The sequence below is a fragment of the Podarcis tiliguerta genome (assembly GCF_965153285.1).
Source record: "Podarcis tiliguerta genome assembly, chromosome: 9".
NCBI classification, from domain to species: Eukaryota; Metazoa; Chordata; class Lepidosauria; order Squamata; family Lacertidae; genus Podarcis; species Podarcis tiliguerta.
The window spans coordinates 1,893,669-1,918,462 of NC_139542.1; the positions used below are offsets into that span (position 1 = coordinate 1,893,669).

General features: G+C 47.3%; 2 protein-coding genes across 5 annotated transcripts in view; both read right to left on the reverse strand.

Moving 5' to 3' along the window:
- The window catches only part of ZNF638 (zinc finger protein 638), a 65,487-nt gene extending 46,352 nt beyond the window's left edge, over positions 1-19,135 (reverse strand). For 2 of the 4 annotated variants that reach the window (XM_083398127.1, XM_083398125.1), the window contains exon 1: positions 18,040-19,134. In XM_083398127.1, coding sequence (XP_083254253.1) covers positions 18,040-18,131 — 92 coding nt within the window. In that variant the 5' untranslated portion in view covers positions 18,132-19,134. Of the gene's footprint in view, positions 1-18,039 lie in introns of all 4 variants that reach the window. The other 2 variants (XM_083398126.1, XM_083398128.1) reach the window with 2 other exon arrangements.
- Positions 7,610-24,794, reverse strand: part of LOC310657502 (uncharacterized protein) — a 126,245-nt gene continuing 109,060 nt past the window's right edge. The window contains exon 13 of the transcript XR_014501805.1: positions 7,610-7,757. The gene's annotated coding sequence lies outside the window, so the exon portion shown is untranslated. The remainder of the gene's footprint in view (positions 7,758-24,794) is intronic.

The window sequence follows — 24,794 nt, forward strand, 5'->3', positions numbered from 1 at the left end:
AACCTTCTGCTTGTTTCTTTCACACAGAGAAACTTCCAGAACCCTCTTGAATATTTTTTTTAATGATATTTATTAAATGTTTAATAGTTACAAAAAGAAAAATAGTCACAAAATAGTTACAAAAAGAAAAAAAGACACAATGAAAGTTTAACAAACAATACATCGAAAAGAAAAAGAAAAAACAATACCACAAAACAAGAAAAAATTAAAACATTTAAAAACACATCCAATTTTCATTTCATTATCTTTCATATGCTTGTTTCCTCGACTTCCTCGCACCTCCCTTTTTTGTATTCTAGTTCAAATTAACTAGTTCAACAAATCCTTTCCTTCTTTCTCAATTTTTGTTCTATAATTTATCCTAACACAATTTAACTTTAATTTTTCCACTTTAGCACATTAACAATTAATATTCATATAATTCTTAATAACGCTTCTGCTAAAACCATGTAACTTCATTCCAATATTCTTCTAACATTCATTAATTTTACAATATTTCTGTAAATATACTTAAATTTTTTTCCAATCTTCTTCCATCGACTCTTCTCCCTGGTCTCGGATTCTGCCAGTCATTTCCACCATCAGAACCCTCTTGAACTAATTAGAATAGGAAAGATCTCTACACATCAGATCAATACTTTCTGTACCAAGAAATGCAAACTGACCAAGAGCACTTGTCCCAAACTTGGATCTTGGCATCCAGGGAATTCTCCTTTCTAGATGCCTATTTGGTCCTTGCCCCCAACACAGATCCCAAAAGCCACTGAGGGAGATCACCCATGATGAAAATGCATCTGATTGTTTATTTTACATAAAGTGATCTGCCCTGCCTTTTTGCTTCGGAGGGGCTAATAGCAGCTGTAGCCTTTTGCTGTTTTCTAATGAAATTAGGGACGCGGGTGGCGCTGTGGGTTAAACCACAGAGCCTAGGACTTGCCGATCAGACGGTCAGCGGTTTGAATCCCCGCCACGGGGTGAGCTCCCGTTGCTCGGTCCCTGCTCCTGCCAACCTAGCAGTTCAAAAGCACGTCAAAGTGCAAGTAGATAAATAGGTTCCACTCCAGCAGGAAGGTCAGCGGCGTTTCCGTGTGCTGCTCTGGTTCGCCAGAAGTGGCTTAGTCATGCTGGCCACAGGACCCGGAAACTGTACGCGGCCTCCCTCGGCCAATAAAGCGAGATGAGCACTGTAACCCCAGAGTCAATCACGACTGGACCTAATGGTCAGGGGTCCCTTTACCTTTACTTAATGAAATTATACCTGCAAACTTTTGAGTAACCAGCGCCCTGTTTTTAGTGTTATAAAGTGCATCTGCCACAACAGATTACAAAAGTTAAAATCTGTTAAGGCGCTGCCGTAATTTGTATTGTTCAACCTTTTGAATATTATGCATCCCAAAGGTGCTTCCTTAGGGTCAAAGTGCTGGCTGTGCAAAACTTGCATTGGCTAGAAACCAAAGAGAGTTTCAGTGTTTGCATCTTGGATATATTAAGCTGGCTTTGCTCCGCCTGCGCAGCTCACCTTTTCTCCCCAGCGTGATTCAGAGAAGTCGGCACAACAGCACATTCTAGCATTTTTTAGTTTTGCCAGCCTGGTGCTGAAGGGAGTCAGCCTCAGCTTATTCCCAAACAATGAGGTCCCTTTTCCTTTTGCAACTCCTTTTCCTTCTTTCTTAGCTCCAGGAATCAGAATGCAGAACTCTTGAAAACTCATTGGATTCGTGTGCAATCCTAGTGACAAAGGTGTACCAGCAAGCCTGCTCCTTCAGAGGGATTGTGACCGCATCCCAAACCGGTCACTTGCCTGTTTCCAAAACGTAGTAGTGCCTTAGCATCTGGGGGGCAACCATGCCTTGTCATGCTCCTTGACAGGGATGGGCGCTTAGCTAAAGCCCCTCACCCCACCTCTGTTTCCATGCCAGACACCTTGCAGCAAAGTCAGGGAATTTGTAAGCAGCAGGTGGTCTGGGGACCTGGAGAGCAGATGCCAAGGGAGCCAAAGTTCTCCTTCAGAATGCTCAAGCACAGCAGAATAAAAAGCCCGCTTGGCAGGCCGGACCCCTGAGAGGCCACTTCCAAACAGATTGCTTTATTTTTATAAAAGCCTTCCATTTTACTCATTGGTTTATTTGTAGCCTAACCTGCTGCTTTTATAGCTTCAGGCATGTATGCATGTATTTTTAAATGGAGAAAGGGAGGCTTTGTGAACTGCAACGTAAAATGTTCCTAAAATATAAACTGCGCCAAGGTTAGATCCCCTCAGTTGTTTTCTCGCTGCCTGCTAAATGCCAAGGTTAAGAGGCTTAGCTCAGCAGCTGCTGAATATGGAGATAGGCAGGCACGATAACATCAGGCTCACCTTAGATGAAGGAACACTATGAATCCTCACGGCTCACGCTCTTCCTCGGTCTCCTTCCCACCTTCCACATCAGGATTTGTCCCCCCTGAGCTTCATTCATAGTTATTGGCATCCTTCCGTCTCAAGAGACAATGGAGTGTGCCTCTGGGGGTGAAGTCAGAGACACTGCTGGGTCAGCTCAATGGGCTATTTAGTTCAGCCTCCTATTCTTCGCAGGGGGAAACCAGCAAACGGGGCGTGAAGGCAAGAGCCCTCTCTCCTCCTGCGGCTTCCAGCAACTGGCATTCAGAAGCCTTGCTGCCTCCAACCATCCTGGCGAGGAGCCATCTCCTCCATCCGTTCCTCCAGTCGTCTTTTAAAGCCATCGAGGTTGTCAGCTTGCCCAAAGAGGCTCATTGCTGTGTGTGCTGCGCATCCAAAGTGCCTCCATTTCTCCTGCATGGGGGATTTGAAATAACTATAAAAAGTGGCACGAAGAGGCACTCCTTTCCCCACTTGTTGGTACTTTCGAGAAGGTCCAAAGCAGGTGCCTGGAGACACATTTCACAATATGTATCAAAGCAGCTATCCGATTTTTAATACCCCTTTTAAAAAGCATTTTAGTATGCAGCATGCCTCCCCAAGCTCCGAGCTGTGTGAGGTTCCAGGTGCTTCCCCAGGGTTCGCTTTTCCTTTTGGAAATGAGGCACAGCAGAGACTGTGGCGTCTTTAGGATATACGGTTTATTTACACACACACACGCGAATACCGATCCTACAATGGAGTGGCTCACAGCATCAGCGCCCAGAAGGCCTTGCTTCTCTCGTTGTCGTAAAATCACAGAATTGAATAGTTGAAAGGGACCCAAGGGTCATCCAGTCCAACCCCCGGACATACAGGAATGACAACGTCACCATGAAGGCCCTCACGGTGCCTCACCAAAGGGTGGGGATGAGTGCAGAAGGTGGAGAAACCAGCAGCTGAGCAAGGGCTAAGCCCAGGAAGCCCTCCTGCATTCAGCAGCGGCAGCAGAGACAGCCCCACAGTGCTCTTTGGCTGCAGCTTCTCCCCCTTCCTGACCTCCATGCACCAGCTGAGGCTCCCTCTGCAAGCCATCCCACCCCCACCCCCAAGGCCAGGAAGAGAAGAGGAGCTCTTCCAGGTGACATGGTGCGTCACAACGCCAAATGAAACCCACAGAATCATAGAATCATAGAGTTGGGAGAGACCACAAGGGCCATCGAGTCCAACCCCCTGCCAAGCAGGAAACACCATCAGAGCACTCCTGACATATGGTTGTCAAGCCTCTGCTTAAAGACCTCCAAAGAAGGAGACTCCACCACACTCCTTGGCAGCAAATTCCACTGTCGAACAGCTCTTACTGTCAGGAAGTTCTTCCTAATGTTGAGGTGGAATCTTCTTTCTTGTAGTTTGGATCCATTGCTCCGTGTCCGCTTCTCTGGAGCAGCAGAAAACAACCTTTCTCCCTCCTCTATGTGACATCCCTTCATATATTTGAACATGGCTATCATATCACCCCTTAACCTCCTCTTCTCCAGGCTAAACATGCCCAGCTCCCTTAGCCGTTCCTCATAAGGCATCGTTTCCAGGCCTTTGACCATTTTGGTTGCCCTCCTCTGGACACGTTCCAGTTTGTCAGTGTCCTTCTTGAACTGTGGTGCCCAGAACTGGACACAGTACTCCAGGTGAGGTCTGACCAGAGCAGAATACAGTGGCACTATTACTTCCCTTGATCTAGATGCTATACTCCTATTAATGCAGCCCAGAATTGCGTTGGCTTTTTTAGCTGCCGCGACACACTGTTGGCTCATGTCAAGTTTGTGGTCAACCAAGACTCCTAGATCCACCCACCTTCAAAAATTACAACATATAATAATAATAATAATTTAATAATTTATTAATTAAATCTGGGCGGCTTCCAACAAAGTATTAAAATACAGTAGTCTGTTAAACATTAAAAGCTTCCCTAAAGAGGGCTCCCTTCAGATGTCTTCTAAAAGTCTGGTAATTGTTCTTCTCTTTGACACCTGGTGGGAGGGCGTTCCACAGGGCGGGTGCCACTACCGAGAAGGCCCTCTGCCTGGTTCCCTGTAACTTGGCTTCTCGCAGTGAGGGAACTGCCAAAAGGCCCTCGGAGCTGGACCTCAGTGTGAATTCCATCCCCACTTAAAACCCCCAAACAACGTTGCAAAGGAAAGAGAGTCCTGTAACACTCCCAGAAAAGTCCCGAGTGGGAAAGGGCCTCGGCTGTCCCAGCTCATCCTCCAGGTGGTGGTGGGAGCAGCAGCAGGATTGTCAGGGCTGAGTCAGTAAGTTCGAGTTCCCCGGATGTGGGAGAGAACTTCAGGGTAGAGAAGAGGACACTGTGCCTGAGGGAGAGGGAGCTGGAGGAGCAGGCGAAGGAAGGGCAGTGTCTTCAGGCGTAGAGGGCCAGGAAGAGGCTGCTAGTGAGCCAACAGCTCCACAGGGACAAGGGTTAAGTTCTGGATCAGAGACTGGCGAGAGATTTATGATGGCTCTCGTGAGGTGCATGGACAAGAGGGAACTTGAAAGGCGGGGCGATAAATTCCCGAACTTTATGAGGTGCTGGGGGTGTAAGCGGAGGCCTCTACCGGTATCTGAACTGAGTGACCCTGATGAATGATAATGAACTCTTGATGACCATTGTAAATATTGTAAATAAAGTCCATTAAAGCACTAGAAGTCTCCGGAGGTGTTTGTGGAGAGAGGAACACACCGCCCTGACAAGATGAAGTGGACAAGAGGTACCCCACAGCCTAGGGGCTACTGCCTACCATGCTCTTGGATTCAAGCAGAAACCAAGCCTGGTCTCACTGCGTGTCGAGACCACGGGCCCTGCAGCCCTCTTAGATAATAAAAACACAGACACAAATATTGAGGTCAATGGGATAAAATGGGCCACAACTTTATTGGTTACACACGTGAGCGGTTTGTCTTAGGCATTGGGTGAAAGAAGACTATATCCTGACTCCTGCCTGTCTGCAGGGAGCCTCCTAAGAATAAACCACCGGTAGAGGGAGCACTATGATATACATAAAATCATGGCACCCCCAGGGTTCCCAAAGGGGTTGTGGCATGGCCCTAGCCCACGCCCAGGCTTTGGACAGTCACCACACACCCGGATCCCTTTAACGGGAAACCCTTAACGAGGAGGGGCAGGCGGAGGCTACAATCTCCCCTCCCATAAACAAGACTTACCCAATGCCTAACCGCCACTCAAGCCCCAAAGGATCTCTGCCAACACCCTCACACCTGCAACCAATCCTTAATGCCCTGGATGAGATCAGCCAGCCAAACATCACTTCCCAAATCGGAAAGTTGAACGCCGTCATTTTGAAACAAGTCCTCCTGGTTGTAAGTAATGTTAGGGTGTCGTATCACCCGTCCATTCAAGAGCCGCACCTTCTCTGCCACCCTACGGTTAATAGTTCTCCTGGTCTTGTTGATTCCCCGCGGGTGGCAGAAATCTGGCCAATGCCGCCTCACCAGCATTTCAGACCAGAATAAGGTCAGGCCTGGGAACAAACCAGCCAGCTTATCAAAGTCCTTCATCATGCTTACGGCTAGGTCCTTGCCGTTCCTTTGACCCAGGTCGTTCTCTCCAAGTTGAACAATCAGAGCTTTGGGGGGGCCTTGCAAGGCAGCTCTGGCCATCACGATTGGCATAAACTCCTCCCATGTCATGTCACACTTTGTGACCCAGGAGACACTGAAGCTTTCAGGAAGCCCCAGGCAGCTACCCAAGCAGGTACTGGTGGCACGCACAAAGGCCCAGTGGGTGATATAGTGTCCCACGATCCATATGTTAATCACGGGGTAACCTGAAAATAAAGGACAGAGCGTGATTACCACGGGTTCTTGCAGATATACCTTCTGTATGCATTAGATCTCCAGCGTCCCATATCCTTGATTCCATCGGTTGGCAGACCCCAACGGGCAGATCCTAAAGGAATGCACAGCGTAATCCACAGCCGGGAGACCACAGGCCTGAAGAGCTTTCCGTTTGTCGAAAGCCTCCCTTGATATGTGTCTCCACTACCCTGCATTAAATTAGCTGCACTAGATTTCGCCAGTTGTCATTTAGCAAGCTTTGAGGGTTCATGTCCAACCTTTGTGGCACTTGTGGACAGCCCTCTGTGGCTTTTTCAGAAGAAATATCCGCCTGGAGATCACGGACAATCCAGGACACTTAGCTCTGCTCCAGGGCCAATCATCACCACAAACATGTCTAATCCCTAATCCATTTGCAAGGCAGAAGCTGACACAGGCAGTCCACTTCCTGAGCACTTAAAAAAATATCCCTGCATGTAGAAAGCAAGTATGTCAGATACAGGGCTTGCCGTCCCCCCAATGTGCTCATTTTCTCTCTGTAGGAAATGGAAAAGCTTTCGACCATGTGAACCCTGACATAGGATGCAATCTGACACGGCACAAGACTATTACCCATTTAAACCATAGCAAAATAATACCACACCACGTCAGACCTTGCATTGTGTCCTGGTGTCAAGGCATAAGACAGGATAGAGTGCTTCCCAGTTTGAGAGAGGGGATGCAGCAGAAAAAGACAAACTTGTTTTTCTAACTTCAGCCTTCAAATTCCTGATTACGCTGCAGGTCCTTATCCTCCTAAGGATCTCAAAACCAAAACACTGAACTCTCCTTCACTGCATAAATGCACTGCTGCTCCTGAAGAGGTGCCAGACTTGCTGCAGTTGGTACCTTCCCCTCCTCACCTCTGCACTGAAGCTCAGGTTATGGAAAACCGCTCTTCTGATTTTCCACACAATCTGGTAAGACCCAATTCAGCACATAAGATTGAGCTTTTGCAAGGCACGGACAGAAACTCTCGGACCCCCGGGAGAATTCATCAGTGGGGGTGAGCCCTAAATTCCGACTCACCCTGCAGCAAACGCCATGCCTTCCCACTTTTTCAGAAATCCCCACCCCAAAGAACATCCTATAATAACAAGGAAGTGGCTGCTAAGGCAAGCCAGGGGCCTTGGTTATATGCCCAGGGACCAAGCGGCAAGGATCCACTTCCTGGACAGCAAGCTCAACCCAAGGACGTCCTTTAATGCCCACAAAGTGATCCAATGGGTCTCCCTCATCGGATTGTTCATGGTGGAGGAAGTGCCGGTGCTCAATGGCGCAAACTTAGGTGCCCATGCATCCCCCTGTCCTACAGAACCCCCCCCCCCCAATTCAATGAATAAAGAGAAATGGCAACTAGTATTTGGGTCAAATCAGGTCACGACTTTATTGACTACTGGTGGAAAGACTTAATTTGGGTTCGACTGGAAATGAGCGAGTTCTTGACCTGCATCAAAGAGTAGTCCCTTGCTGGATTGCACCTGGGGAGTGCTGTGGCCCTAGCCCCCACCTGGGCCTCTAGATTTGAGGGGAAGCCCAGGCTGCTGCCCCACTTGGACGAAACTGTGCGGACTTTGGCCCAATACACAACCCTGTGCTCACAAATCCATACCTTCTTGGTGGCCAATCCTCAAAAAACCAAGAAAATAAACAAGACAGTGTAAGTTCAGGGACGTAGGTGTGCCCTGGAATGCCATCTCCTAAGGGACTTAATTCTATCTGCTGGTAAGTCCCAATTTGTGGTGATGGGGGAGGGGGTTGGATGATGAGCAGTGGTGGGAAGCACCAGCCGGGCAGAGGAGGAAGGCTCAGAGCCTGGGGAGTGGTGGTGGGGCAGAGAGGAGGAGGAGAGGAACGGTGGGGTGCTGAAGAGGCAACAGGCTTTCTCGAGCCGGAAGAGCCAGGCGCAGAAAGCGGTTCAGACTCAGCAAATGCTGCAGAGGAGGAGAGGACAGAGGCTGCAGAAGCATCTCAGGAGCTTGCCCTTCTTACTGGACTAAGTGTCCTGAAGAGAATGGACGCCGTTATGCTTTTGTCTTTACAAAGCGTGTAAATAAATAGTAGATTAGCTCCACGATGTCTTACACTTCTTGCTGTGTTTTGCCAGAAGATCAGTGTGCATATATCATTATGATGTCGCTAGAAGAGCACTGGAAGAGAAGAGAGATGCCTTTTCCAGAGCTGCGCGTACCAGAGGATGTTCGGAGTTCCGGGGACTTGCTGGCACCCCCAGAGCGTTTTCCAACACTAAGCTCCCCAACCCCCTTATCTACAAGGACACAGAGGGCTTGCAGAACAAAGAACAGATTCCTCACCTCCCCGATTCCCACCCACCCACCAGGAGGAAGCCGTTGGAGTTCCTTGAGTTGCCACCATCAGAGATACAACTGCAGTGACTGGAGACAGGCAGTAGTGTATCCAAAGCAGTGATCAGAGGAGGAATGACTGCCGGGAGGAGCAGAGAGAGAAGAAACACCCTGGGGCATCTGCCAGATGCCTTCACCTGCCCCAGCTGCAACAAAACATGTCTCTCCTGCATCGGCTTCTACAGCCACAGCAGACGCTGCAACCTGCCAACAGTGTGACCTCACCCCCTCCATTGTCTCCCGGATGCCAACCTAACATGCAATTTACCTAGCTGCCTGCAGAGGGTTTCAAAAACTGCAAGTGAAGAATGCCTTGTTCTGCTTTAGTTTCAGCTGAAAACCAAAAACCTAAAAGGCAGCTTTGCAGAAGAACTCAGCATTGTGACCATCTTGGGAGTCTCCAGGCCGTCTCAGTTTCTTTGATGCTCCTGCCTGCTTGGCTATGCCTTACTAAAGAAAAATAACCCCGCAGGGGCCAGACGCCTCATCCTATTGCAAACCCTTCCCTCTAAATGGGTTTCCCGGGTCTTGAACCGAGGGGCGCTCAGCGCCTTGGCAGAATACCCTGGCATTTCATGCAATGAGCAATTACAATTTCATCACCGCCAGCCCCTGGCTATTTTTAGCTGTCTGTTTTGCAGAGCCATAAATGAAGGTGGCAGGAGGGCGGCAGGACTAGCTAATACATCTCCAGGGTACTGAATTACAAGCATTTGGAGATCGTGGGCAGGCTGGCAACTCCTGAAGAACGTCACCTCCAAGTAAGAGCATAACTGCGCTCAACGCACGCTGGCAGTGGTCCAGCACTTTCTGGCCAAGGCGGTGACCATTATGTGGATCTCAGGGGGTGGCTCTCTAAAATGCTGCAAAGCACGTCGCCCCCTCACCCATCAACGTCTCCAAACCATCCTGGTCCCCTCTCCCCAGCCTCTGCTCCCCACCCATGGTTGCCAGCAGGAGCAGGGAGATTATGTTGTTTTTCGCCTTCAAGGCAGCTGGTTTGCGGCAGACACATGATGCCAAAGGTCAGCTGTGCAAGAAGTGACCGAACTGTTGTGACAGCAGCCCCGGTTTCAGATGTCTTCATTTGCTCCTTTACAAAAAAGCAGTCCAGCGTCCCAGCCGCGTCTGAAACTGAGCGCACTCAAGACGTGTTGTTTGCTTCAGAACATACCATGTGATCCTCGCCGCGTGGAGGCATAAATAAGCCCTGCCGAGTGCTGTGAGGATTACAGCCTTAGCCTCACACCATAAAGAGAGTCTTGAGGGGTCAGGTGGAAGGCTTCCCTCTTGGGGAGGAGAGGGCTGTTGACAGCTACTAACCAAGATGGCTCTGCCTCCACGGCTGGAGGCAGAAATGCTTCCGAATGCCAGTTGCTGGAAATACGCTTTTCCACTCACCACCAAGACCGTTTTCCCAGACTCCCTCCGGCCCATAATTAACTTCATTGAATCACTTTCAGGTACTTCCTCCCAAAAATGATGGAAAACAGGAGTTTTTTGTGACTCAAAAGCAAAGCAAGGGGAATAGTTTTTGCTCAACTTTCCTTACAATCTTTTTTAAGTTGCAGGACAATAGGGTTTTAAATGTACAAAATTTATAAGTGCTACCTACCTGTTTTAATGATCTGTCAGGAAAAAAACATTGATCCATACGAGCTGTTGATCCGTATGTTATGTGTCCACACAAAATCTTCAAAATGGTGCTGATCGTATTTACAAAGTGAAATTCATAAACTTTCCACAAAACCTGGCTTACAGAGTACTGATACGATTTAAAGTCCTTGTTTCATTTTGCCAGCACAGCACATGAAAGATTCAGTCTGAGGGCAAATGCTGGTTAAACACATGAATGAAAGATCAACTATGAATTTCCGAGGACCTTGTTAACAAGAGCAGGTGGAAGGACACTGTACATCATCTCAGATAGTAGTGGATAGCCTAACTTTACAATCTGTTAGCTCTAAATTTCACATAAAATTGTTGCAGTGGGAGTTTGAATACAGGTTGAAAGTATAAAGAAATCAGCACAGTCTAATGGAAGAATGGTCTAATGAGCTGAAGTCCAGGGAAAGGTACATTAGTTTGCCATTACCCAGAAATAAGTGCTGTCCAACTCGGGCGTCTAACTGAAGCACAGTGTAATGAAAGGAAGTTGAGGGAAAGTTGTAATTATTTCACCAGATTCTTAACATACTGCAAATAAAGTATTTGAAAATCTTGAGTGCACTGGACATGGAATCATTTGCATATGGAGCCAAAGTGTGGAGCTTGAAATATAACTGAATTTGCTACACTTTTAGGTCCCATTATACAACTCCTTCTAAGAATAGTAGCTACTACTTGCTCAAGAGGCAAGCTGTAGCTATAATCAAGAGAGCAAGTGAAGGCTGATGGTTTATGCATAGGAGGCTCAGGCTAAATATCAGTTAGCAGAATTCTCCATATGTTCTACCCTCTCATATGTCTGATTTTGCTCTAGGTAGTAGTAGCAGCTAGGGATGGTGTTTTCCCATCTCACTCTTTAGTGCAAAATTGGAACAAACAGCAATGCACCAAAAACTCAATTGCTATTTGTTCCAATTCATTGCTAAAGAATGGGCTTCCCTATAGGGAAGAAACAGGGCAAATGGAAGTGTGAATAAGCCCTGAGTGGTAATGTAGCACCATTTGCTGCAAATAGTACCACTGGAGCTAAATAGAAGCTTCAGAGGCGAATTTTCAGTAGAAAAACAATGCAAGGTTAATGCCACTCTACTGCCCTTGGTATCATTCCAGACTGGGGGCACCTAGCTACTTTTTATTAAGGAGGAATAAATAATCCATCATAAGTACATTGTTAAACTTGTAGTTTGGCTATCACATAGCATCTGCCAACAACTCATCTCCCCAGTCTATTTATTGCCTATTTAGGAAACATCCACAGGTACTAATACAGAAGCACTAACATCCTTTTGTCAAATCCTGGATTCTCATATCAAGGTCACATTATATAAAACTTTAAACCCTTTTCAGATAAACATTCCAGCAACGCTGAATGCGTGAGTGGATGAAGCCATACTCTGTTATCGAATTAGCTCACTTGAGAATAGCAATATTCTTGTTCCTGGGGGGGGGGGGGAGGCTAGCTCCCTTGACACACAGATTTGTATGAGAGTACACTCTGTTCTCCCATTCAAATGAATGTGTGCAGATTTGACATGGATAATGCATGTGATCTCTCTTCTCATTGCCAACGTACATTCAATATCCATTGACTGACTGTGAATGGGGTTATAAGCAGTTCCTGTTTTTATCTGTACACTGCCTTAGGTTCCATCAGGGAAGAAGGTGCAATAGAGAGAGAGAGAGAGAGAGAGAGAGAGAGAAAGAAAGAGAAAGAAAGAAAGACCCATTCATCAGCAAACTTGAAATACCATGTTGTTTGAAGCTGATAAAATGACATTTTTAAAATAATGTGTAAGTATAATAATCAACCAATGAACCAATCAATCAATGACTATGAATGTCCTGGCCAATAGTTATCTTGTTGCCAATGGGTATCTCAGTGCTGAAGAGGCACTCACCATTATCTGATGGCTTGGTAGGCGTCTGAATGTATTTGTTTAAAGCAGCAGAAAAACTAGAAATAGAAGACCAAATTTCTGTGCTAAAATGGGTATATCTGCCAAACCACTCACACCTGCAACCAACCCTTCAACCCCACTGACACCTCGCTCAGCCAAACATCATTTCCAGCATTGGAAAGATTTACACCATCTGGCCTGTACAAGGCAGCATCCTTGAAGTTAATGCCCTCATGGCGGATAACAATGCCTCCCAGAACAACAACCTTCTTGGACACGGCACTATCCGTGCGCTTCCTGGCCCTTTCGGTGGCAGTTGGGTTGTTGCTACCAAGCCACGCACGTCGCTGTAGCAATTGTGACCAAAATATTTTGAGTCCAGGGAGAGCGGCCGCCAGCTCTTCCAAGTCCTCTTGCATGCGGGTACGCAAACTTAAGCTGTGTACCAACACCAAATCATTCTCGCCCAGCTGCACCACGATCGCTGCGGGAGGTCCTTCACAGGACACCTTCTCCCGCACCATTGGGAGTAATTCATCCCATCGCATTCCACATCTGGACATCCAGGATACGCTCACGTGGTTGGGAAGGCCAAGGCAGTGCCCCAGTTCAGACTCCGCAGCCCGCAGACTGGCCCAGTGCACAATGCTGTGGCCGACAATCCAAATACGCACGGCTGCTAGACCTGAGAAGAAGGGAATAACAAGCAGGCATCAGAACACACACCGCTGGTGACGCTTCCTGGCATAACCCTTGTAAGCGTCAGACTTCCAGTATCCCATATTTTTTATCCTGTCAACTGACAGGCCCCAAGGTGCTGCTGTTGTGGCAGCGCCTATGCGAAAAGAATGAGGCGCATATTCAGTGGCTGACAAGCCACAGGCTGAAATAGCTTTACCCATCACCCGCGTAAACTGATGCCTAGCTAATGGGGTGCCGTTCTCATGCACTAAGAATGGGCTAGCCCCAGGGGGACGAAGAGCCATATATTTCCTGGTATCCTTAACTGGGCAAGGGCCTTCCTACCAGGGGCAGGCAGCCTAACCGTGGCGCCTCTGCCCAATTGGTCAGTCTTGGGGTTCCTGACAGTAATGACGAGTTCCGCTGCTGATAATGATACATCCTGAAGCAATAGACCTCTGGTAACTCGACCCTGGGCAGATTCCAGCACCACCTCACCAACCTGTAGTGCTCCAAAAAATGCAATGGAATATGCAGCTGAAAAAACTCTAGCCTCGTATTTTGTCCTGCAGATAAGTCTTAACTTACTGCGAATGCGGCACAGACGGTCAAATGTGACAGGCTTCCTCCCTAGTGCTCTGGGAGGTTGAAGCTTACTCCAGCCCTCCAAGACTTTGCACACGATAAACTTAGTGCAAGGGTCTTTGGAAAATAGTGATTTGCTAAAAAACGAAATTGCAGCCAACTGAATCCTGATAGTCTTAGTGGCACGACCAAGCTGCAACAGGTGCGCCAAATACTGCAGCACCTGCTCAGTAGATGGAGACAAACTCCTATCAATAGCCAAAAACTGCGAGCGAAAGGCTAAGAAGTCAGTCCAGGCCTTCTTATAAGACCTAAGTGTAGAAGGGGAAGCGGAAGCCGCTACTCCCTGTAAAACTAAATGCTGCCAAGGTTCCATAGATGATCCGGGGGAAAACTCAGGCAGCTGCTGTGCATCTGGAGCCAGGGACCTGAAGCACTCCAGATGAAAGCAGGACAGAGCACCAGAAATGTCATCAGAAGCTCCCGGAATTAACCAGGCAGAAAACACAACATTGAACCTTAAGCAGTGCAGAACGAAAGGGTGTAAGAGGGCCGAGACTCTGCTGGAACGTGAAGACTGCTTTGCCAAAACGCTCATCGCTGCCTGGTTATTGGACCAGAAGCAGACCCGACGGTCCCTGAACACCTTGGTCCAAATGTGCAGTGCTACTACAATAGGAACACAACAGAAGAGTCACACTGGGCTACAGTTCAGGGTTGTCATTCACAACTCTGACTCCGTCCCCCTCAGCTCAGCAACACATCTGCCCACGGCAATTTTTGGGTGGCATAAAACCTCCTCACCAACTAACTTTGCTGCTGCTTTTTGGCCAGACACACTACTCCCCAGTTACAGCTACCACACAATATTTTTATTATCTGTTTGTTTCATAAAAATTACACATTGTCTGATTGTATGAACCAATAAACAAACCGAAAAGCAGTTTACGGAAAAAGGTATAACGATAAAATGATCAGTAAGAAGAATTACTAACAATTTAAGGCTTTGAGAAAGCTCAAACGGAAACGAATTAAAACTCACACCATCTTTATGAACATCCAGGTAGGCTTGCCTATATACAAAGATGATTTTAGCAGACTGGGGGGGAAAGCACAGCGAAGGCGTCTGCTTAATATCACTACACAGGGAGTTCCAAAATGGAGGTGCTGAGGGTTGCACTTCAGACTCTCCATGACAATTTTCAAGAAATATTTGGCTTGTGAAAGGATCCCTCCCCTTCATCCATGAGTAGGCACTCTAAGGCCTGGGGGCTGGATCCGGCCCAATCACCTTCTAAATCCGGCCTGCGGACGGTCCAGGAATCAGCGTGTTTTTACATGAGTAGAATGTGTGCTTTTATTTAAAATGCATCTCTGGGTTATTTGTGAGGCATAGGAATTCATTCATTCCCCCAATATATACTCCGGCCCTCCCGAATGTCTGAGGGACAGTGGACCGGCCCCCTGCTAAAAAAGTTTGCTGACCCCTGCGCTTAATCCATACCAACCAGCTTTCTCCTGGACCTCCCTTGCCACCCTCCATCATAGCAAAATACTATGCCATGAAACCAACAGCATCTTAATCCATTAGAAAAAGATTGCCTTCAGGACCTGCCATGAAATTTAGAGTACAGTCACCATTTCAGTTAACAAATCCCTTAATACTTATCCTCTGCCATATCTCACCTTGGGTCTTTTCAAATAAATTCCTTCACTTGTTTTACAATTGGTATATTTTGGTTTCTTTTTCTAATGTATGTTATTGCTGAGTGATTGGTAAAATGTCAGGCCATGGGGAACCAGCCCCGGGCTAAGGCATTTATTTATCAAAAGTACCTTAATTCATAAGGCATGGTATTCAGAGGCATGGTGCATCTGACAGTGGAGCAGCTCCACGGTGGCCAGTAGCTGAAAATAGGGTTGCCCTACGTCCAGAATTTCCTAGACATGGATGGAATACGGAAGTCGAGAGCAGTATTTGGGCAGAAATCATGGAAATGTCAGGGGAAATCCAGACGCATGGCAACCCATGTTGGAAGTCTAGATTTCGCCAAATTTACTTAAAATCTCATTTTGAGATTTTTGCAAGAAAAGCTCAATAACTTTGGGCAAAACTAAAAAAAGTTCAATAACTTTGCCCAAAAAAGTTGTCCATATTTTCACCTTTTAAAATATGGCAACTCTCCTCCTGGTCCTCTTTGAAAGCTGTTCAAAAATTGGAGAATGCACTGAGCTTTGAGAAGTGAGGGCAACAAAACTCTGCACATGACCTCAAGGGAGGATCTCATATCAGGGTCTTCTCAATCTCACAGCAGAATCCTGCGGAGTCATCTCCCTCCTATGGTATCACAGAGGGAACAGCTGCCCTCCTAAACCTGCTCTTTCTTGTTCCCTTCCTTTCTAGTGCCCAAGAAACAGGGTCCAATGCATGTCCTGGTGAAATACCCAAGCCCATTTCAGTGGGGCTTGTGCAGGAGCAGCTCCTTGTGTTTTATGCTCAGTGGGCTTTGACTGTAGGAAGCCAGGCTTAGGCCACAGGACCCCAATGAAATGCCCACATCTGTAGTTGCCTGAGCTATAGCTCGCCATGCAACCACTGGCTTAGACTTCACAGTCAAGACGGCGGAGAGGACACAATCAACACAGGGTTTTCTGCAGTCTCTTGTCTGGCCTGCAACTGGCCTTTTCACTGCAGCCCAAGCAGGACAAAACAGTTCATCCATTCATACCCCCCATCTACCCCCATCAGCTGCTGAGCAGGCTCAGCAATGCACATGGAGTCATTGAGACCAAAGATGCATCCTCTTCAGCGCTATGACCAACTTCAGCTCACAGTTTAAAGGGGGGAAAATATTAAATTTATATACCACCCTTCATTCGAGGATTACAGGACCGTTTATAGTATCGAAACACATTTCTGCTGTGCATTTTGCCAGAAAGGCCCGCAGAACTGTTCCACCAGGCCTTTGGCCAGGGCACAGCCTGACTCCCTCCCCCGGCAATCTTCACGGAGCTCTGGCCCAATGGTTGCCAGTGGCTTGAATTAATTAATTTTATAATGAATGATTTTAGAGTGTTGTTTGTGCTGTACTTTTGTACTGTTTTATTGTTGTTAGCCGCCCTGAGCCCGGCTTCGGCTGGGGAGGGCGGGATATAAATAAAATTTATTATTATTATTATTATTATTAACAACTACAATAAAATCAGAAGTGTAGAGTTGGAAGGAACCACCATGGGCCACCTTGTCCAACCCCCTGTAGTGCAGGAATCACAGCTCAAGAATTGCTGAGAGGCTGCCATAAGAGCTGGCACAGAATTATACAGCAGCACACGCCTCAATCCGCTCTCTTAATTGACTTCCATTAAGGAACGTACATCAATGCCTGTCCGCTGATCAGCCTGCCCAGTGCTACCTACTTAGAGTGGCACTTCGGACTCTAGGGACTTCGGAAGAGGGAGAAGCCCTTCCCAGCAGGGTTTTTCATCTTTAAGGGAAATGGCAGTGATGAGAACTGGGACCTTCCATGCGAAAAGCTTGCCTTCTGCCACTGAGCAACGACAGAAAGAGGACCCCTGTGTGCAAGGAGAGGCACAAGCAGAACTGGGGGAAGGCAGCTCTTTTGGAAGGATAAGTTTGAGATGGTCTCCACTTCACAATCCTTGCTCAACCCTTCGGAAAGCTTTAGAGGATACTTCACACACTTCCTACGTTAGCAATCTGTTCTATTAAAAAGCTGATAAAAAACAACAAGAGTTTGGATTTGATATCCCGCTTTAAACTACCCTAAGGAGCCTCAAAGCGGCTAACAATCTCTTTTCCCTTCCTCCCCCACAACAAACACTCTGTGAGGTGAGTGGGGCTGAGAGACTTCAGAGAAGTGTGACTGGCCCAAGGTCACCAGAGGAGCGGAGAATCGAACCCAGTTCACCAGATTACGAGTCCACTGCTCTTAACCACTACACCACACTGGCTCTCAACACAAACATCCTTTCCATTATGCAGTCATTACTCAATTTTTACTTGGGTATTATAGATAACTTATTCACGGTCCTGCTTCAATTCTCCCAAAGTGGAGTGTGCATACTCTGTCTCTCTCTCTCTGGCTCATGTATACATATGTGTGTAACCTAGAAAAACTTCACTTCACCTCTTCCTTCATATTTAAATCTACCTCCTGGTGGTTTAAAATCATTGCTTCATTCCAACTTTCTTTCTTTTCTTGCACAGCTGAAAGCCATTGCTCTTTGTGCTTTACTATACCTAGACCTTTCCATTCGTCTTTACAGAGCACATCTTCTGGAGGCCTGTCAACTTGAAAGCCCTTGCTTACCCAGGTAAGAGAACCAACCAGTCCTTTCACAAAAGCATGAATTAACAAGGGATCAAAGCATCCCAGAAACAGGGAGGGTCTCTGTCCCTGAAACCAAGAAATGTTGGACCTGCATCCAGGCATTACAGTCATGGTATTATGAGCTTGAACGAGATGACGCTCAAAAACCTTTAAGAATCCTGACAATGGATGGGCAGAAAGCTTATCTCTGGGCTACTAACAGTGACTCCAGACCAGACCGCCTTGGTCCAGCATGGACTTACCGTCTCAGTGGATCTAGAGGGTGCTGAGCAGCTGCTTCAGCGGACGGAGCCCTGTTCCCTTTGGTGCTTGCTGTTTTCTTCCCGTCTTGCATCTTCCCATCAGCGAGATCGGCAGGAACCCAGGCAAAAACTTCCTCCCCCCAGGGCTTCTTGGGAGAAGTGCAAAAGGGTGAAGGCTAAGCATGAGATATTTGGCTCAAGGGTATCCAATCCAAGCCGATTCTTCGGTCAACATTGGCCTCTGCTGCTCTATCAATGGAGGAGAGAAACTCCTTGGCCAAAGGGTAGCTTATGCTGAAAACAAGTCCTCCTTCTAAGATGCTGAAAGACGGGAGAGGACACAGGAGACTCTCCTTTCACAAGGGTGCAGGGAACACCAGGTCCTTCTCCCCCACAACTCCTTAGAGGTCCGGGTCGCCCTTGGACCTTGCCTGCCTCTTGCTGTCTCCCATCCTTCTCCTCTTTATGCCGCTGGCTGGGACCATCCACCGGAGAAAAGCGTCCGACGTTCTCCGCATGGCAGGAAGGGAAAACGACAGCTCAGCCACCTCTGGGCAAGGGACACGCTGTACTCAGCCGTCTGCCTGTGCCAAGAGGGTCTCATTAGCTGTCCCTGGAATGCGCTGTCCAAAGGCAGAGCTGCCTGTCACTCAAGTCCAGCTGGCTGGACATGAGGCCAAGAATCTTGGGGGAGGATCGCTGGCACACACATGGTCAGGTTTGTTTTCTTAGCATCGGGATCAGTCACATCCAAGAGGCAAGGTCAGGACTTCAGCCTGCTTGTCTGACCTAAATGCAAACTATATGTAGGGCATGAGCAACCTTTCCTGCAGTTCCAGGCAGCAAACAATGGCAAACTAAAATAAATTAATCAACGATGCTCTTCTTCTAGGCTGCATCAACAGAAGTCTAGTGTCCAGATCAAGGGAAGGAATAGTCCTGCTCTATTCTGCCTTGGTCAGATCACACCCAGAATACTTCAATTCCCAACAGCCCTGCCCAGCAAGGCTAAGAGGCAAGAATGATGGGAGTTGCAATTGAGCATCATCTAGGGAGACCAGATTAGCCAGCCAGCCACCCTGCCCAAATACCGTATTTATTGCTCTATAGGGCGCACCGGACCATACGGCACACCTAGTTTTTTTGGGAGGGGGAAATAAAGGGGGGGAAATGATTTTACCTCCACCCCCAGCCCCAAAGAGCAAAGAAGCCAAGAAAGCCAGCATGATCCATCCCGCTGGCTGTCTTGGCTTCCTCTTTAGCCACACACAACCTCTCCAGCCGAACTCCCACCAGGCTCCCAAGGCTTGTGGATAGCTTCCTGAAGCCTGGAGAGCGAGAGGGGTCAGTGCGTACTGACCCCTCTCGCTCTCCAGGCTTCAGCGAAAGCCTGCATTCGCTCCATAGGATGCACACACATTTCCCCTTCATTTTTGGAGGTGAAAAAGTCTGTCCTATAGAGCGAAAAATACGGTAACTTAGGTCACCGATAGTCAAGAAATCTGCTCCTTTCCTTTCAGAAAGAAAGTCTTGTGCTCTCAAAATCTGTGCCACCTGAATTCAAGTCCCTACAGCAGTTGCATACAGATCTCCACAGCAGCCTGCTGGATTTCCTGTGCCTTTCCCTGCTCCTTTTACGGCTGACGTAGGAAATCTCCAGCCAACAAGCTTAATTCTGTCCCAGCACAGGCCTCAGTTTGACCTGTGACACTGTTTTCCCCAAGTCTCACCCACCAACCTCACACCTGAAGTCATATGCCATGGACTGGCAGATCACCTGGTTTGTGTGCAGAACTTCCCAGGTTCAATCCCCAGCAGTATCTCCAGATGATAATAATATAAATAAATAGATTTATATACTGCCTTTTAACAAATGATCTCAGGATGGTTCACAAGATAAAAGGACAAATAAGTAATTAAAACAAAAACAACAAAACAACAACAATTTATTTCTTCTACCCTGCCCATCTGACTGGGTTGCCCCAGCCACTCAGTGCAGCTTCAACAAAAATACAGTGTCAAACATTAAAAGCTTCCCGATACAGGGCTGCCTTCAGAATTCCTCTCTCTTTGACAAGCGACAGGAAGGTGTTCCACAGGGCAGGCACCACTACCGGGAAGTCCCTCTCCCTGTTTCCCTGTAACTTCACTTCCAGCAATGACTGGACTGCCAGAAGGCCCTCGGAGCTGGACCTCAACATCCAGGCCGAGCAACAGGGGTGAAGCCACTCCTTCAGGTATACAGGGCTGAGGCCGTTGGGCTGACGGCATTCCATGCCTGAAACCCTGGAGAGCTTCTGCCAGTCAATGAGGCAATATTACGCTAAATGGACCAGTGGTCTGACTCAGGATGATGCAGCTTCCAGCACCAAAAGGTCCCGGGTTCAGTTGCCAGCATCTCCAAAAAGGGCTGGGAGAGACTCCCTGCCTGAAGCCACCAGTCCGTGCACACCATTTTTTCTCAAACTTGAATTCCCAGCTGCTGTTGGACTACTGAAGGAATGGGTTTCCCAAACCCAAAACTGACTGTGAAGGCAGTCTGAAAACTGCACCAAAATCCCTATTTTTCCTTAGCTAAAATCCATTAACTTGAGCTCTGAGTCAATGTATAAACAAAAACCCAGCTGTGCTCGAAGCTCTCTCCCTTATCAGTCCATGGCGGCAATGAGTGACCTTGCCACGTTCCAGTAGAGCAGGGATGATGTGTGTGTGCCTTATCTTATGTGCTGACCACAAAAGACACACAGACCCAATCTGGGAACAGCACCAGAGCGTGTTCCCAGAGATGATGACCTATTCCTCCCAGATAAGAGTAGGAAGAGGAAGATCCTTTTATGGTCAGAAGTACAGGAAGGAAGATCCTTTTATGGTTGAGGGTACCAGAGCAGGAACATATGTGATGTCAACCTGCGTACATAGGCTGACGTGGTTGGGTTTACATGGGAAGGAGGGAGAGGGTGCCTGGAGGATATATATACTGCATGAAACTTGTCATTTCTTTAGACTTGTTGTGGACTTGATCATGCAAGTGCCTTCTACTATCCAGAGAGCAGAATAAACTCTTTCTTGGAATCAACCTCGGTGTCATTTGACTTCCTTCCTCCTGTCCCGGAGCAACGCAGACCCAATCGGTGAACTCCAATAAGGCTACACTACAACCCCTACCATCCATGATCACTGGCCCTGCTAGCTATGGATGATGGGAGTTATAGTCCAACAACAGCTGAGAATTCAAGTTTGAGGAACACGGGTATAGAAAATACTCTCCAAGGAGAAAGAACTCTCCAAGGAGACAGCATGTTCTCCTGCACTTTGCCATCCTGTGAATTTTCTGTTCTGATGGCTTCAGTTTTTGCAACTGTTCACACCAACTTCAGGAATCCACACACACAGCTGAGTTGGAACAGGCCATGTTTTCCCCGTTGGCAGCTTCCTAGACATAGTTGGCAGGGGCAGCCCAAATATTAGGTCCATTTGTATTCCCACAAGATCAGACTTCAGAGATTCAGAATTCTCTGAGATGCCCTCACTGTGGCTGTTCACTTTCCCAACGCATGGAAGTGCAGCAGGGCAGCAAGAGGATGCAACGGAGAAAGGGATGCTGGCAACAAATCCCAGCTCTTACTCACATGATGACAATTAGATGAGGGAACGGAAAGTCCAGAGGCGGCTGCTGGCAAGAGACAAAAATGACTGATGGATAACCTGGGCAGTAGCTCAAAGCAGCAGACAATGTAGACTGTTCGATGTGCCTGCAGCCACCAAGCTAAGGCTCCAGTGCTGACCAGCTGAAGACTCAAAGTGCCATGGCTCCTTAGCATCTTTAGGTACCCTATGCACAATACCCAGCAGCAGCACTATAGTTCTTGCCAATGTCCAAGCTGGACTGACGCCTCACTGATGGAAACTACACCAGCTCTAAAAGACCAGAACAGATGTTCTTCAGCCATTTGTCAATGCCCTTGTCTGAGAGATTTATAGCCATCTTCCGTGTAGTTCTGAGCGATCAAAATAAACGCCTGGCTGCTGAATGACACCCCAGCCACGGGACTTCACAAAAAACGTGATCGCCCTGTTGATTTCCCCCCCCCGTGCGCAATTAATCTTTGCAGGCGCACTGATGTCTTTCCAACAAAGCCTCTGCAACAGATCAGACCAGATGATCTCGGCTGCTGGGAACTGCTCGGTGCACCAGACAAAGTTCCTCTGCATGTTCCAGTTGAGCTCTATGCCTTTCTGTGTGCCCAAGTTATTCTCGCCCAGCTGCTTGATAACATCTGGAAGCACCAGCTGCTCCCAAATCATGCATGTCCTCCTAACCCAGCCACACGACATGCAGCCTGTGACCCAGCCCAAGGTGAGATTCTCTCCCGGACACCAGCATGCGCTTCCTTGCACCTTATGGGCAGGGGCTGGAACTAAACAGAAACAAAGTCAATGTGATGGCTGACTCCCATATAACCGGACCCCAGCCGTCCCGGTAATTCAGGGCTAATATGGGGGTAATTAGCCCTGGCAGCCTCCCCAGGTTGGGGGAGGACTGTCTCGTAGACCCGCAGATTGTCCGAGATTGCCAACTTGCATCAAGGTGCAAGCGGCAGGACCCTGGGTCGCAGAGCAAGGGAAGGTTGGCACTCTCCGATGTCATTCTCATAGCCGGGAATATCTGTTCGAAGAAATGATTAGATTTGGACAATAAACAGACATGGTCTGGAACGAAGAAGCTTAAGAAAAAACCTGCAGAATTGTATAGTCTCTGGTGAACAATCTTGGACTTCAAAGAGATTCTCATCATGGTGTGTGGATTGTGGAGGTGTTTGGTATGTTCTTTTTTCTCTCTTCTTAACATCTACAATTGGCTTTCCATGCCAAGCCTCATTAAGAACTTAATTTTTTTTAAAAAATAAAAGAGTACAAATGGACTTCTATTTAAAATTGGGGATTCAACTGCACAGCTTTACTTAAGACTTGAAATGCTTCCTAAAGATAGAAGAAAAAATAAGATGGCACCTGTCAGTACTATGCAGCATGGGAAAATGTGAAATCCTCCCTTCTTTGAGAGAAACAGGAACTATTTACTGGCTGATTACAATGATTTGAGACAATATTTTGGATAACATACAGTGCAGCTGTTTGCAGGTGGTTTTTTCATTATGAGCGAGAGCGAAGGCTAGATGGATGCCTAGCAGCCCCCCTCTAGGGCCCGGAGGGGGACTGTGTCTCCAGGAAGGCTGATCGATCACCAGATGACTGATATTTGTGGAATACAGTTTATTTATCTTACAATATTGCAAACAGTCTGCTCAACAATTATTAAGAATAACTCAAGAATGTGGAAGGTACCGCGTTATTAAATCTCAAAAGGAAGGTTTGGACAACAGCCTGGACTGTAAGGATTAGCAATTTGGGAGTTGCTGCGTCATTAAATTTCAGAAACTTCAGACAACAGATTTGGAAAACAGCTTAGATTGGAATGGAATCTGGAATCAGAGAAAGCTGCGCGGGCAAAAAGACAGTTGAAAAAAAAAAATATACAAATAAAGCTGTATTCGATGGATGCAAGGATATATAATGTCTGACAGGACTGAGAATCACAGAGCCAGAGAAGGAGAACTTTAAAGCATTAAAATCGAGATGTAGAAAATATTGAAACAACGAGGAGAGATTTGGACATGCTTCAAGGTCCAGGCTATGGGAAGCCCCGAAAAATTAATAACAATAATTTGGATGGTAATTTGGTCTTTTTATATTTTAGTTTTTTAATTTTAATTGGATTATGATTTGATATGTTAATTGGATGTTTTTTATTGGGAAATTAATAAAAATGATTTAACCCCCCCCCCAAAAAAAAAGTGATACCGCCACTACTGCCTCCAAGTACCCCATTGAGTGCAGCCTTTGTAGCTCAGGTGGTAGACCATGAGGCTTTGGATCACAGGGACATGGGTTCAAGTCCCACGTTAGGCATAAGATTCCTGCATTGCAGCAGGTTAGACTAGATGACTCTTGTGGTCTTTTCCAACTCTACAATTCTATGATTCTATAATTGTAGGGAAATGACTAGCACCTCCCTGGCACTGTGCTACTGGCTTTTGGGAGCCCCACCCCAAGCAGCTGATGAGGCAACCCCATGAGACCTATAAAGCATCCATGCAAGTCCTGCATTGCAGGGGGTTGTACTAGACGACGCTTTGGGTGCCTTCCAACTCCACAATTCAAAGGTTCTGTGATTCTGTTAAATAATGTTCACCCCACCCTAAATGACTGAATAAAGAGAATACAATTCTCTTCAATCACCCAGACTGGTGACCTGCAAGCAAATCGCTGACTCCCCTCTTGTCCATGGCAGTGTTGGCCTATGTCAAGAATAGAGGCTGTATTTGAAGCACAAGAGATCCATCCACAGCAATGAGAACACCTAAACAGCAATGCACCAGCTCTCCTGGCGCAGCTCTTGAAGCCTCAACTAGCATTTTTCCTCACTGGCCCAAGAGCCAGCGTAGTGAAGTGGTGAGAGTGCTGGACTAGGGCCAGGGAGACCCGAGTTCAAATCCCCACTCTGCTTTAAACTCAATGGGTGATGTTGAAGAAGAGTTTGGATTTGATATCCTGCTTATCACTACCCTAAGGAGTCTCAAAACAGCTAATATTCTCCTTTCCCTTCCTCTCCCACAACAAACACTCTGTGAAGTGAGTGAGGCCGAGAGACTTCAGTTGAGGAAGAAGAAGAAGAAGAGTATCAAAGCAGCTCACAT